Source organism: Poecile atricapillus, chromosome Z, assembly GCF_030490865.1.
Source record: "Poecile atricapillus isolate bPoeAtr1 chromosome Z, bPoeAtr1.hap1, whole genome shotgun sequence".
In the NCBI taxonomy this organism is placed as follows: Eukaryota; Metazoa; Chordata; class Aves; order Passeriformes; family Paridae; genus Poecile; species Poecile atricapillus.
The window spans coordinates 28,116,718-28,130,921 of record NC_081289.1 but is presented as its reverse complement, the minus strand read 5'-3'; the positions used below and the strand labels follow the sequence as shown (position 1 = coordinate 28,130,921).

General features: G+C 37.3%; 1 protein-coding gene across 2 annotated transcripts in view; it reads left to right on the top strand.

Annotated features, from left to right (window-relative positions):
- LOC131592586 (intraflagellar transport protein 56) overlaps nt 1-14,204 on the top strand; it is a 48,588-nt gene that overhangs the window by 21,280 nt on the left and 13,104 nt on the right. For both annotated transcript variants that reach the window (XM_058864183.1, XM_058864182.1), the window contains 4 exons: nt 3,295-3,350; nt 5,127-5,180; nt 5,608-5,671; nt 14,005-14,093. In XM_058864183.1, the coding sequence (XP_058720166.1) occupies nt 3,295-3,350; nt 5,127-5,180; nt 5,608-5,671; nt 14,005-14,093 (263 nt within the window). The remainder of the gene's footprint in view (nt 1-3,294; nt 3,351-5,126; nt 5,181-5,607; nt 5,672-14,004; nt 14,094-14,204) is intronic.

The following is a 14,204-nucleotide window of genomic DNA, read 5'->3' as shown; positions in this document are numbered from 1 at the left end:
CTGATGGCTTGCAGAGAAGGGCTTTAATACTGTGCACTTAAAAGAAGCCTACTTCAGCAGAGTATAGGAGGTTCTTGGGTTGCAGGAAATGGCTTTGAGGATGGTAGTGTTTATTTGTTTCTAGAGAGGGGACCTATCTTCTGTCTGAGTATGTGAGAACGGTAGGCATATGTCCTGAAAAGGCAAGGACAACCATTTCTGTAAATACAGCACAAACAAAATATGGACCAAAGTGACTGTGAACAAGATATTTCATTAAAATCTACTTTACAATTCCTAAAGAATGCAGATAGGTAGCCAGAATCAGCTGGTAAGGATTTTCTGCTTGTATCTCTCCTGTGTTTGCCAGCTTCTTTGAACTGTATCTGAGTTTTTCAGAGCTATTCCTATTCTCCCATTGTGTTCTTTTATTCAACAGTGGGTTGATTGGCTGTGTGATTCAAGGCAGGTCCAATTAGATCAGTTTGCTTAAAGCCGTGTCCAGACAAGCATCCAGTCAGAACTTCCTCTGTTCTATTTTGAGTCCACTGCCTTTCTCTCACTCTGTGGAACCTGTTTCCATATACTCTGTACCCTCCTATCAGTTAATTGTAGACGGTGATAAGATCTCCCCTGACATCCTTTCTCCTCTGAAAGCTAAGCAAACTCAGTTCTCTCCGTTTTATCTCAGCCATCTTCCTGCCTTGGGAGCCCTCAGTTGAGCTCACTCCAGTGTTTATGGTAGGATTCCAAATCTGAACACAGTATTCATGTGCAACCTCACAACTGCCAAATAAAGAATCCCTTCCCTTACCGCAATGGCTCCATTTATGCTAATATGATCCAGTTTGCAGTTGGCCTCCTTTGCTGCAAGGCTGCACTGTCTGCCAGGTTGCCTTTTAGCCAGTCAGCTCCACACCTGACTTGCTCAGGCATGTTTCAAACCAAGCAAGATGCAAGACTTGCATTTTGCCTCCATTGAACTTCATCAGATTTCTTTTAGCCCATTTTTTCAGCCTACTGAGCTGCTTCTCAATATAGGGAGCTTTGTTTACTGTCGTTCTAATTAGGAACGGCGGAAAGAACGACGTGGACTCTCAAAGGAGTCAGAAGGGGAGAGAATCTCTAGTTTATTGTTACAGCCATGTTATATATACTAGTTCGTCGAAAGTACAGAAAGGAAACTCTTATTGGTTAGTAAAGTACTACATTACCATCATTGGTCAGTGGGGTTTACCACCCCCTGACCTTCTCCTGCAAGGAAAACACGGGAATCAGAAAACAGCACCTGCAGGCTGTTTTGTGTCTTTGAGGATTGTTTTGAATCCTCCCATGAATTTCCCAGGCTAGCTTCTCAGGCAGGGCTGGCAGGCCATGGGCCTACAGCCTGCTCCAAAGCTAGCCTCCATAGTTTACAATCTTTTATCATTTGCAGACTTGCTCAGAGTACTCTATGCTATCATGTGGATCATTAGTAAAAACAAGTTATTCTACAGTTTTAGTCCCTGGGGCATTCGATTAGTAAAGAGCCACCTGTTGGATTTTGTACGACTGATCACTGTCCTTTGGTAGTGGTAGTTCAGGCAGTTTTCCATGCCCTTATAGTCTTACTTTGCCAGTCCTATCTTTTAAGTTTGTATGAGAGACCATGTCAAAGACATTGCTAAAGTCAGGGTGTACAGCATCAACCATTATCCCCTTATTCACACAACCAGTCATACCTTGAATTAATGAGTACATTCTGGCATTGGTAAATCCATGTCTGCTGTCCCCAGCCACCTTTCTTCTGTCCAGTATTATTTTTGCCAGTGTCACTATAGGCAATATTGGTACCACTACCAATTATCTTGCACAATAATATTGTTGATAATAACATACATTTCAAATTAAGTTCTACTTACATGGAAACAAAGTGCATCCCATGCATCAGTTAAAAATCAGTCTTGTTTACTCGTATGTTGTTAACCTTGCAGTAATTTTCATTAGTTAGGTTCTGTTCTTCACTGTGATAGACAAATGACTTACATACTGACAAAGAAGGTCCAGGAGAATTCAGACTAAAACCTCTCTTCTGGTTTGGCTTAGTTTCCATTTTTAAGTCTTGCTAGGGTAAGCAGCATTGGCTAGGAAAGTGAAAAATTCTTACTTCTTATGACTAAAACTTAAAAGGTCTCTGATAAACGTAGGCTTGTGATAATATATCCTCTGAACTGGAATGACTGAAGCACAAACATGCACTCCCTTGTTTCAACTCTTCAGGGTAGTGATTTCTAACAGGGTTTGAGGTCTGTTGGTATCCTGCTGAAATCTGCTCCCATGAGATTTGCTTCTGTTGGAGCCGCAAGAGAATAGTTCTGTGTTGATGGTCTACACTGTGTTGATAAAAATAAGGGTTACTGTCATTTTTTTTTGTGGTGGTGGTGGTGGTCTGAACGAGCCAAAAATATCAGAAAGAAAAGAAGAAGAAAAAAGAAAAACAAAGGTAATGACTTTTAGCTAGTACACTGTGCTGTCTTACCATGCAACTTTTCTAGGGAATAGGTAAGAAAGCAGAGGTGATGGGCAGAAGCCTGGCAGCTCCAGTGTATATTGCCTTAAGTGCCTACATGGATTGTATGTTCTAGTGAAAACAACTTTTGTTTGGTAAGGCTTATTTGTGTGGACAATTAGTATAATCTGTACTAACAAAATATTGCCAGTAACAGAGGATGTTCACTAGGTTGGTTTACAAAGCCAACCATAGTGCCAACATCTTTTTTCATTTAGGTAAAGTTTAGGATCTATTCAGTTTATATAATTATTGTGTGGAAAGGAAATTGTTTATAGATTTCAAATGCCACATTTAAACTTCTATACTAGTAGTGCTTTTTCCTTGTTAATTAGGGTCTGCTGGGCAGATGCTGAAATATTGCTAAGGAAAAGATGAAGTTTCCCTACAGCATCATGTTACCCTAGTCTCTTTGAGAGCTAAATAAATATGAGAAAACAAAATATGTGAAGATGATGGATTTATTATTTTGACTTTGTGCTGTTAAGAAGGCATCCACTGGATTATGAACAAAGGGGCCAAACAATCTCTGCTAGGAAAACTGTAGTAAATAAGAAGCTATTACTCACTCTGAGTTTGTTATTTGAGTTCTAGAAAACTATCACCATTATACAGAAATTCACAGTGATTTATAGTTACCTTTCTCCTCCTGTCTAAATGGTTTATTTCTTAGTCTATGACTATTGGGGAATATTGTATAGGATGAGTGACTTGTTCTAATACAGCATACTATGGATTGTCATGTATTCTGATGTCTGGCATTTCAGATGATGTGCAGGAGGCTTATAACCTGATTAAGGACCTGGAACCTACAGCTCCACAGGTAATTGGAAAATGATGACATGGCACATAAAGACAGAGGTTACAAACTGGTATGAAACCTACCACATACAAAACTGGTATCCTGAAGACAGCTTGCCCCATTCCCATTCTTAAAACTCATGTATTTTCATACCTTCCTCAACAATTAATTTAATGTGCGTGCATAAAGTATTGCATATGGGCATATATGATTACTTAAGCTGTTTCTTACTGTACCACCTGGGTTCAACAAAGAATACAGCTCTGTTGTATGCAGCCTTGCTTTTGGGAAGTGGACCATTACTGTATAGGGAAAAGCCCCCTTACAGCTATAGCCGGTTGTCTGCCTTGTGGTGATTTCCTAGCTCAGATGCTCATATAGTTTGTCCTGAAGCCATTTCAATTAAACTGAGCTAAATTAAACAGTTTTAATAAATAGTATTTTCTAATCCCATCACACTTTGTCTGCCATGAGTGAAAACTGCAGTGTCCCTTGGCTGCTACTGTAATTTTCTTCTGTGGCAGTTCCAGCATCTTTAGTCTCTGATTTATTCCTCTTTGCTGTTTATTTTCCAAAGGTCACATAGCTGGGCATAAAAGAGACCTTTCATGAGTCTCTGTAAGATGGAGAGAGGGAGGGAAGGAGGGAGAGAGGGAGGGAAAAGGAAAACCTCAAAAACACAGATCCGGTGATTCTGTGCTGAGGAGTGAGGAGTGTCTTCTGATGTTGCTTTACACTTCTCACATTTTTCAGTATAGCAAACTTACTTGAAAAGTTTTCTGCAGCTGTTGGTCCTTTTGTAGCCTTTGTTGTCTCAATATACTTGGTTAATAATTCTTGATCACATTTTGGAATTAGAATCTTCGTGCTTTCTTTTTTTCCACTTCTCACTCCCACTTGAAAGGAACTCCCTGCTAAGACTTGCAAAACTACTTCTAAAACCTCCTTAAGTACTTCTCAAATTTCTTCTTTGTCTCAATGCCTGTAGGATAATAATTAGGTATCTGTAACACAGTTTATGTGCTGAAACGATTACTTACTATCCTGGCTAGTGCTCTCAGATTCCTTTTGTACATTCTGTTGTTAGTCTCTTGAAAGATCTCTCTTCTTCTGTGTTTTCGTCTGTGACAGAGCTGTCCTGGTTTATCAGGAGTACCTACTAAAATAGGTTTATATATATAACTCTTAGTTATAAGATTTGGGTAAGACAAAAGAGTCTGTTACATGCTGAGAAAAATTTGTTCAGAGAAGAATTAAACTGTACTTTCTCATACTAGAGATTACAGGCTACTCAACTTCTGTTCCTAATTTCACTAGAGTAACATGGCCACAGAGCACAAACCTCTTGACATATTTGTCCTGATGAGAAACACCATGAATTTTGCAGCAACAATGTCACTGGTTATGGTTAACCTATGTGCAGATTTGAAAGGGGATCTGTGCTTTAATATAACAATAGTGCACTTCTTGGTGATATGATGTTGAAGAGGGCATGAAAGTATGTTACCATATTCCTCTTGGTGCATTGTCTTTGACTGTAAAACTTAGCAGAAAACACTATACCCCTCTGCATCTAACATATTTAGTAGCAGTGACTACCTAGCAAGTAAAATGTATTTTGGGGGAATAAATTAATACTGTGTTTAAGCACCACCACAGTAACCAGCTACCTACTAAAGTCAGTTGTGATGGAGTTGAATTAATAAAGAAAATAATGTACACATAGGCTTTTATGTGTCTTCTGAAATCTTCACCATGTCTTCTCTGATCCCTTTTAACTTTTTTTCTTTTTTCCAGGAGTACATCCTCAAAGGGGTGGTAAATGCAGCGCTTGGACAAGAAATGGGCTCGGTGAGTAATGCCTGTGAGGTTCTCCAGCTTCTCCAACAATACAATGTGAACATAGCTGTAGAAACTGGAATGGAGTGAAAGAGGCAGTCGTTTCTTATTTAGATTGCAGGATTTCTGAGTTTCTTAACCTCCTTCTGTACAATAATCATTCCAGAATGAGTGAAATGCAAATTTCTGTTGGTGGTCTTGATAGTAAATCAAGATGAATTTGATTTCTCTATCCTGCTTCCAAAATCTCCGTTTGCTTTGTACAGTGTTCTTCTTTATCTAGGCACATAGAGTGGCACATTTACCTTTTCTGTTTTTGCTTCAGCTCTGTTTTATCTGTTAGTTCCTCTCCAGGTGTTCCTCAGAGCATTATTTTCACTGTGTATTGTAGCATCACCCCTGTAACTCATCTTGGATTTATTTTTTATTCTTCTTCCAGAGAGATCATCTGAAAATTGCTCAACAGTTCTTCCAGTTGGTGGGGGAATCAGCCAGTGAATGTGGTATGTTTGAAATGTTCTTTTTCCATTAAGTAAGCCATCTTAAAATATCCAAGTGTATACCATCATATCTGTCTCTAACTGCTGACTGTTAGCAAGAATATTGCTAGGCATTTTGTTTCCATAGGATGAGTTTCAGAATGTCTAAATTGTAGTCTAAAACAAATTTTCAAGTTTAAATTAGAAGTCTTGATACCAAATGACTTACTATATGATTTCATCTGGAAATGAGAGAGGCTGTGGCAGCTTGCCTTTGCTTAATAATCCCCATTAGAGAAACATATGACAACAGCCTAATTAATTAGATGAAGTGAGTGGCTGAAACCTCACAGGCAGAGATACACAAGTACAAATCTAGGACCACTAATCAAAGCCTGTCAAGTACATAGAGTCCTAGCATGGAGCATGCCCTGAAACTGAGGACTTTGGTTACAGGGAGAAATGGAAGCTCTGGGACTAATTTCTTGCTTGACTAAGAGAGGAAAAAAAAGGCATTACAGCCCACCCACCATCTTGCCCCAAAATCAGTATATTTTCAATATTTAGTTTTACTTAATAATAGACCAAACCAAGTTCTTCCCTTCTCTTTGCCAAAACAAAAAATCCCAAATAAAAAAAGTCAGTAGTTGTAACATGGGAATTCAAATTAAATGGGGCTTGCCAGTTTCCTTTGTAGGAATTGTCACTTAGTATTGTTTCTTCATGGGGGGTAGCTTGTGCATGTTTATGGGCAGACAGCTCATGGTCTTCAGACACAGAATGCTATCTCCTGTGTCCATGGTGACTAAAGAGAAGGAGCTCCAGAGACAGAGTGGTATCACTCATGAAAGTTTCAGAAATACAGTTGAGCCATTCTATTCTGTTCCCCTTGGAGCCCCGATACTATTGGTACTATCAGAGAATTTCACATTGGAAGGATGGAAGTGGTTCCATAGATGAAATTTCCCTAACTCATTGCTTTCACATTGAAGCAATCCCTTTAGAGTTGGGATCCCAGAAAACAGGAAGAAAGAATATGAGCTATAGCACTGGAGAGCTCGGTTAGTGGGAACATCTTAATGCCTATAGAACTCATGCAGATGTGACAAGTGACCAGGGCACACATGGATAAAAATAATACAGAGATAGTCAGGGAAAAGATATTCAGGGAGATGATTTCATGTGAAGATACAGCCCAAAACTGAAATTGTTAGAAAGCAAAAAATCTGAATTTTACTGCGAAATATTTTTAAACTCATATGCAAAATAAAGATACATAGGCTGAGACTTCAACCTTTCAATGGCTGGGGCAGGGGGAATGGCAACAGAAATGTAGTACAATTAGGAAAGTGGATTACCTTAAAAAAATGAGCCTATGGGAAGAATTGGTTCCAATCAGAGGTAAAAGGAAACATCAGTACTGCAAGTGTCTTACCCTCTGGTATTTCCACGTAAGAACTGCTTTGTCATCTTCTTCAAAGTTTGTGGGAGGAAACTGCCATAGGGGAGAGCACACAGTTCAGGGTAATTCCTTTAAAGGTAAAATAGTGTGAGGGGTTTTGTTTAACAAAAACAGATGGAGGTCAACAAACTGTAGATAGGAAATAGAAGAGGCAAACAGTTATATTTAGGTAGGATATAACAAAAAAACAAACAAATGAAGCCCAAGTATGTGTTTTATACAAATATTATATGTTTTTTTAAATGTTGGATGAAGTGAAATGCCTGATTTTGAAAGAGAAGCTAAAAACGATAATAATTTTTCTATGTGATAGGAGGAAGGTAACATGTAGGATATTGTTTCTATTTAATGTACAATAGGGATTGTACATTAAATAAACATAGATTGTATATAAGTAAAGATACATAAATATAGATAAATAGATGATTCCAGTGGAAAAATGATTCTAAATATTTTGAAAACTCTCAAAATAAATATATTTTCTTTATCAATTAGTAAAATTATATTGTTTTCAATTATATGTTTAGATAGGCAACTCATCCTATTGAAGCCAAATTATTCACCAGCTAGCCTAGATAGGAACTGTGAGTGGCATATTAAACAGGTTACAGATTTTATATAGAAAGATAGATAATAGTTGGAGACTTCTGTTCTGCCCATATTGACCTAATAAATGCAATTACATGGCATAATAAACAGCATGAACTTTTTGTTTCTATCTTTCTTATAGAAAACACAAGTGAACAGGCAACTCTGGACCAATATTGAATTGAATAGCACCTGAGATAAAATTTTATGATGAAATTACAATTCTACTACAGTCATCTGAGCATAATCAAACTCAAAATCCACATGTTAGCAAATACCTCAAAAAATGTCCACAGTACTAATCCTAAGAAGAGAAGCTACATAATAACCCTTCTAATTTCTAGCAGAAAATTTACAGAGAAATAGCAGTGAAAAGGATAAAATGCACCTGATTTGAACACTTGAAAGAACCTTTTGTTTCTCTAAAGAAAGGGCTTGTATTCATAATTAATGAGCTATAGGAGACAAATAATGACATGACTAGGTTTGCCAATGGCACAAAATTACCCATAGTAGTACAAATAAAAGCTTCCATAATGATGAAAGATGTGAAAGACTGTATAAGACTGGGTAATAATGTGCAAATTAAATTTAGCAAAATTATTGGAAAAGTTGAAGAGGATCTTAAGAATTGATGAGGAAAGAGAAAAAAATAATTACTATGTCGTATACAGATGCAATTCTTTTCCTGGAATACTGTCTACAGTTCTGGTTCTTACATTTCTTTAAAAAAATGGTTTATCAAGAAAGGATACAATAAATACAGCAAAGATCATCAAAGACAGGGGATAGAGTCTTGAAGTAGGAGAAAAGGAGAGATTAAATAAAGCAGAATACATGGGCTGAAAAATGATGACCGAGTTTAATGATGTCCATCATAAATGACAAGAAAAGGAGTGTCGTGGTTTTGAACCAGTAATTAACAAAAAGGGGAAAAAAGAATTATTTATTTCTTGCTGTGAGATATGGATTAAAATAAGAGCAAACCAGGTATAAAACTTAAAAGGAATAAAGAAAAGTTTATTGACAAACTACAAGAATAAGAACACCAGAATAAACTTTTAGAAAAACCTTTTCATTTCTCACTGCTCACTATTCTTTCGTTCACATGACAACAGAGACAAAAACTTTATAATTTTGATGGTTTAAACAGTTCTAATTTTCTTATAGTCTTTTCCTCAGTTTCTGTAGAGAAACAGAAGTTCCTTTCTGTTAATTTATGGAGTTTGTCACAAGAAAACTATTTTTGTTATAGTTTTTAGTTTCTCTGATATCAGCTGCTCAGAGCTACTGTTATTAAAGCCCACACCTCCCATTCCACATCACTCTGAAATGTGTTATGGGTCATGAGTTTGAAGATAGCATTTTTAAGGATAAGTTAGTCAAAGGCAAAAAAGTATTCTTCATCTGCTTCTGTGAGCTTCACTAAGAAACAGTTTTCTCATTGCCTCTCAAGGCTTCAAATCTCTCAGCACTTCACTATACCACAATTACTTCACTTTTTACTCAAATTTACACTTTGAACACCTTATTCCTCTCCATACTCTATTATGAATTAAAGGAGTTTTTTTCAGGACTCTATTGTCCATCTCCATAGTTTTAACAGAAAGATATTTCAGCTTAATTAAAGCATCTCCTTAATTCTCTACCTTTCTTGAAGTCTCTTTTCTTTCTTGCCACTAGTAGTTTATAAAGTTTCTTTTCATGTTGATTACTCTCCTTTTCTCTCTGGATGAAAAGATTAATCCGCAAGTTTCATCTGGATAAGAAAGAGTTAAAATCTTGCCTAAGCTTTTGTAGATAGTTCGGTGATTTCTGCTGAACAGGAGCTGGAGCCGTCTGCGATGGAAAGTTCTTCATAGCTGCTTTAGAGCGTGGTCTCCGTCTCTGCTTGCAGCAGGCTTAGAGCTCTTTTCCTTTTTCACTCAGCAGTTTTCTAGTGAATGTAGTTACAGCAAACCCTCTAGCTGAACCAGAGATCGGGCCGAGCCCGGCCCAGCCCGACCTGGCCCGGGGCAAGCCTCATCTCCCGGCCGGGAGACGAGAGACGCGGCAGGCCCGGCCCGGCCCCCGCCCAGCCGCATGGCCTGGGCAGAGAACCGGAGGCCAGCCGGAGCTCCGCCACCCTTCACAGTCAAGAAAACAAAAAACCACTACAGACTTCTGGGTGTACACTTTAAGGTGGGGTTCACAAGTTGATTCTACTTTTCAATGGCTAAAACTGCTGTCAGTTCTCAGCAATGACCGATAATTGGTCAGGAGAAAAGACTCCCAGGAGACCCTAGCAACTTTAACTTTCTTAAAAGTAAAGGAACTTCATGACAAGGAGGAATAGAAAAGGATTATTTACTATACAACACAAAAATCAAAGAGCATTGACAAATTATCACTCATGACAATTAAACAGCATTAATTACTTTTTACATAACACAACTTATTTGATAGGAAGACTTGTGAGAACCAGAATGTATAAAAGATGTTGCAGATAAAACGTCCATTGGCTGTTTAACCCAAATTTTTCAGCAATGATTAAGAAGTCCTTAGTGCACATTGTTGACAGCTGGGATAAACTTCAGCAGAAGTGCCATTACATACTACAGTATGTATTATATGTGAAATCAGAATATTTTCTTTCTATAGCTGTATATTCTTACCCAGCAAACTCTGAACTAGACAAACATTGGATCCAATATAATAGTTTTTATGTTCTTAGGTAACCTAGCATATTAGCCACTCTGTTGATTACTTGTGGTCATTTGTTTTCCTGTATTTAGAATGGAGAACAGAGTTCTTGCTGTTTGTATACTTGGGCTTTTCCTAAGTAGCTGGCCATGCTGTTCAAGCGTGTACGTCATGCTTCAGCACTTCCCATCCAACTAGTCCTTCCAAGGATCTTCAAGGTCTTTATCAAGTTGCTTAGCTGCTTTGCAGATTTATAATACAGAAATAAGTTGTTGTTTGTCAGAGTGAGGAAATCCTTTGCTGTGTCTTTGCTTACAGCTGGGCCTGTGTCACAGTTTTGCCTGGGATAGAGTTAAATTTCTTCTTAGAGAACAGTACAGTGATGCATTTTGAATGTAGTATGAGAATAATGTTGATAATACAGTGATGTTTTAGTTGTTGCAAAGTCAAGGACTTTACAGTTTCCCATGCTCTGCCAGTGCGGAGCTGCACGAAAAGTTGGGAGGGAGCATGGCCAGGACAGCTGATCTGAATGAGCTGAAGGGTAATTTCATACCATGGAACACCATGCCCAGTACATGAACTGGGGGAAGTTGGCTGGGAGGGGCTTACTGTGGTTTGGGGAGGGGCTGGGCATGGGTAGTTGGTGAGCAATTGTATTCTGGATCATTTGTTTCTCCTGAGTTTTATTCCTCTCTCTCTTTCTCCCCTTTTCACTACTATTATCACTGTTATTATTACTAATAATATTTTATTTCAATCATCAAACCATTCTTATCTCAGCCCACAAGTTTTTAGGTTTTTTTTTTAGTGGGGAAGAGGGTAGAGTGAACAAGCAGCTGAGAGGTACTTAGTTGCCAGCTGGGGTTAAACTGCAAAAATGAACAAGGCTTCTTATTTTAATGTGGGTTATCAAAAAATAATGGATTAGACTGAAGATGTGGAATATTTTTTCTGACTTGCTTTTGTTAACTGTAGAAATCCTATTGACTGCATTAAGAAGAGCAGCAACAGGAGTTTAGGAAGAATACAGTGTCATTTATTTGTAAAGTTATTTGTAGTCATCAATTAAGCCCTTTAGTTTTTTTAATTAGATCTCTACCTTGGAGGTTCAAGGAACATGGAGTAAATGTGTGAGTTAATGTGCAAGTCATTTCCATTAAATGTATACATTTTATCTCATGTTGGATGTTGTGCACTTTAACAGGGGACAGACAAAACAAAAACTAAAAAATATCCAAGAAGCACTTAGAGTGTAGGAGTCAACATTGATTCTCTAGCAGCAATAAATAACACCTGAAGAGCAGCTTGGAGTTTTTTTAAGCTTGATAAAAATTCTTAATCCTAATGACATGAAATGGAACAGACATTACAAAGGAGGATGTAAGTAGATTTCTATAGTTAGTTCTCATTCTCTTCTCCTGGGGTCTCACCTGGGTGGGAAATTAAACAGATTTCTTTTAAGGAGAAAATGGAGCAAGAGGAACATCAGTGAAAACAAATTAACATTCCAATTAAAAGCAGGGTTTCTGGTGCTTAGCATAAGTCTTACAAACTACCCAAAACCACTGCAAGCATAATGAAAAAGAGCACCCCATTTGTTTTCAGTAGTCCTCTTTTAGGACCAACTCAGGCATATTTGATGTTGGGTGAGAGGAATTAAGCATTTCTTCTGAACTTCATGCAGTCTTTGAGGTTCTCTTAGGTCAACGTAAGTAATTTTTTCAAATGACAAATTTTTCCACTTTCTGCATAAGCCACATGGAGTGCAATAGAAAATTCTAGGTTTTCTGTCACTAGGTAGTGTTCATTGCTGAGTTGTATGAGATATACAGATGTTTCACTTGTTTGATTTTTTTAAAGGAACCTTTCAGTAAAATATATGGGGGATGGTGTGCTGGGATAATAAAACTTTCTGCCAAAATTTAGACAACTAACATTTAGAAACACTCCAATAATTTATGGGAATATTGTGTTTCTAATATTTTGTTACTGTGATTCATTTTTTACTAAAAATGCATCCTCAGTTTTAAGTCTTCTTTGCATGTTTTGCATTTTTTAAATTTTGTTGAAAATAAGTTGTGATTTTATGAACTTCAGAAATCAAATTTCAGAAGAAAGGGGCATTTTTGAGTTATCTGTAGTCTCATTAATCAGTGTTTTTTGGCTCTTTTTTATAAAACTCTCTGTTATTGTGCAGTAAAGGCTTATATTTGTCATGAAAACTACGCCTGCATGTAAAAAAGGATAGATAAGTATACAGACCAGTTTCTGCTTCCAAGTGAACACTCCATGAAAACCAAATAATCTTCTGAAGTTGAAGAACTGAATGGTGTGGTTCAGACATAGATAAGGATTGATTGTCTCTATCTGGAAATGACAGGACATCCAAGATCAGTATCTCCTAGTACTAAAATAAAAGAAATAAGAGTATTTTGCTTTCCTTTGAAACGTATTTTGACATCTTATGTAGTGCTTTCCAAGAATAATTACTGCCTACCATATTTAAAGGAGAATATACAATTTTCCAGTTGAACGCTCAATTTTGTGTGGTAGTATGGAGTCAAAATATTGGTCTTTTGTTACATGAAATTCCTCAATACAGAAAAGGTATTTTAATTTTTTGGTATGGATGGATTGATGGTAACCAATAGCCAGGAGCAGATCACCTCAGAGATATTGGTAGCCTTAGGATCTTATCTCTTGTCACCTTTCCAAACTGCACAGAGCACCATCCTCTCTTACGATCACTTAATGTAGTGGAATAGTAGTGGTTTGGTATCACGTCCATTTAGGCCTTCTCAGCTGCTGCCTCAGTTCATCCATGTCTGCTAGCTGGCTCTAACAAAAGTTACTCCTAGTAAACTTACTTCAGAATCTTTAAAAAAGCTTTGAGATAGTTTTCAGTAACACAGCTTGCAATGTCAGAGTAGGTGACAGCATCATATGGTTGCAACAAAGTTTATGATGACATGTATAGTAGCAAAGTTTAGTGACACTCATTCGAACTGATATGTCGAAGTTATTTATGGCTTCACCTCTTGTGAGCAGTGTGGTAATTCCAAATGCATGGACATTAATTTCCATACTGTCTGATATCACTGAGTATTTTACCTCTTCCTGTATTAATTCTTTTGTATAGCAATATTTTCAGTGTATCAAGTTTACTCTCTTACTCAAACTAAAATTAAAATATGTAGAGTTGCTTTGTCCAGGATAATCAGGATAAAAGGATAATTTTGAAGAAAGAAGGCTAATGCTGTAAGAATAGCAAACTCAGGCTTTGTATAAAGTGTCATTTCCTAAGAGTAAGAATAATTCATGGTAAAATTATCCTATGAAAACTGTGTCACGGAAAAGGCTTTTTAGGTAAAATTGTTATGTGTGTCTGTAGAGTTTGCTGTTGAACAAAGTCTTGCAAAAATTACTGGATGCTGTAGAGAGAGCTGACAAGATGAACTAATTTTTTTTCCCTAACCTCTAGTATGGTCCTTTGCCTGAAAAGGCAAGCTACACTATTTTTAGAAACTAGCTGCTTTCATAGGTGCCAGTAGTCTTGGCAGTGATTTCCATAACCATGTGTTTTTAAATTCCACAAATTTTGCATTTCTCTTTTGAATTTTAGATACCATTCCAGGGAGACAGTGTATGTCCTCCTGCTTCTTTCTTCTTAGACAATTTCCTAATGTCCTAATTTACCTCAACTCAATCAAGGTTAGTATTATTATTTAGTATTGACAGTTCTGTAATGTATGGAATCACTACTTTTACACTGTACTATGTGAGACACAATGACACAATGGAAACATAAAAAGATACAAAAAC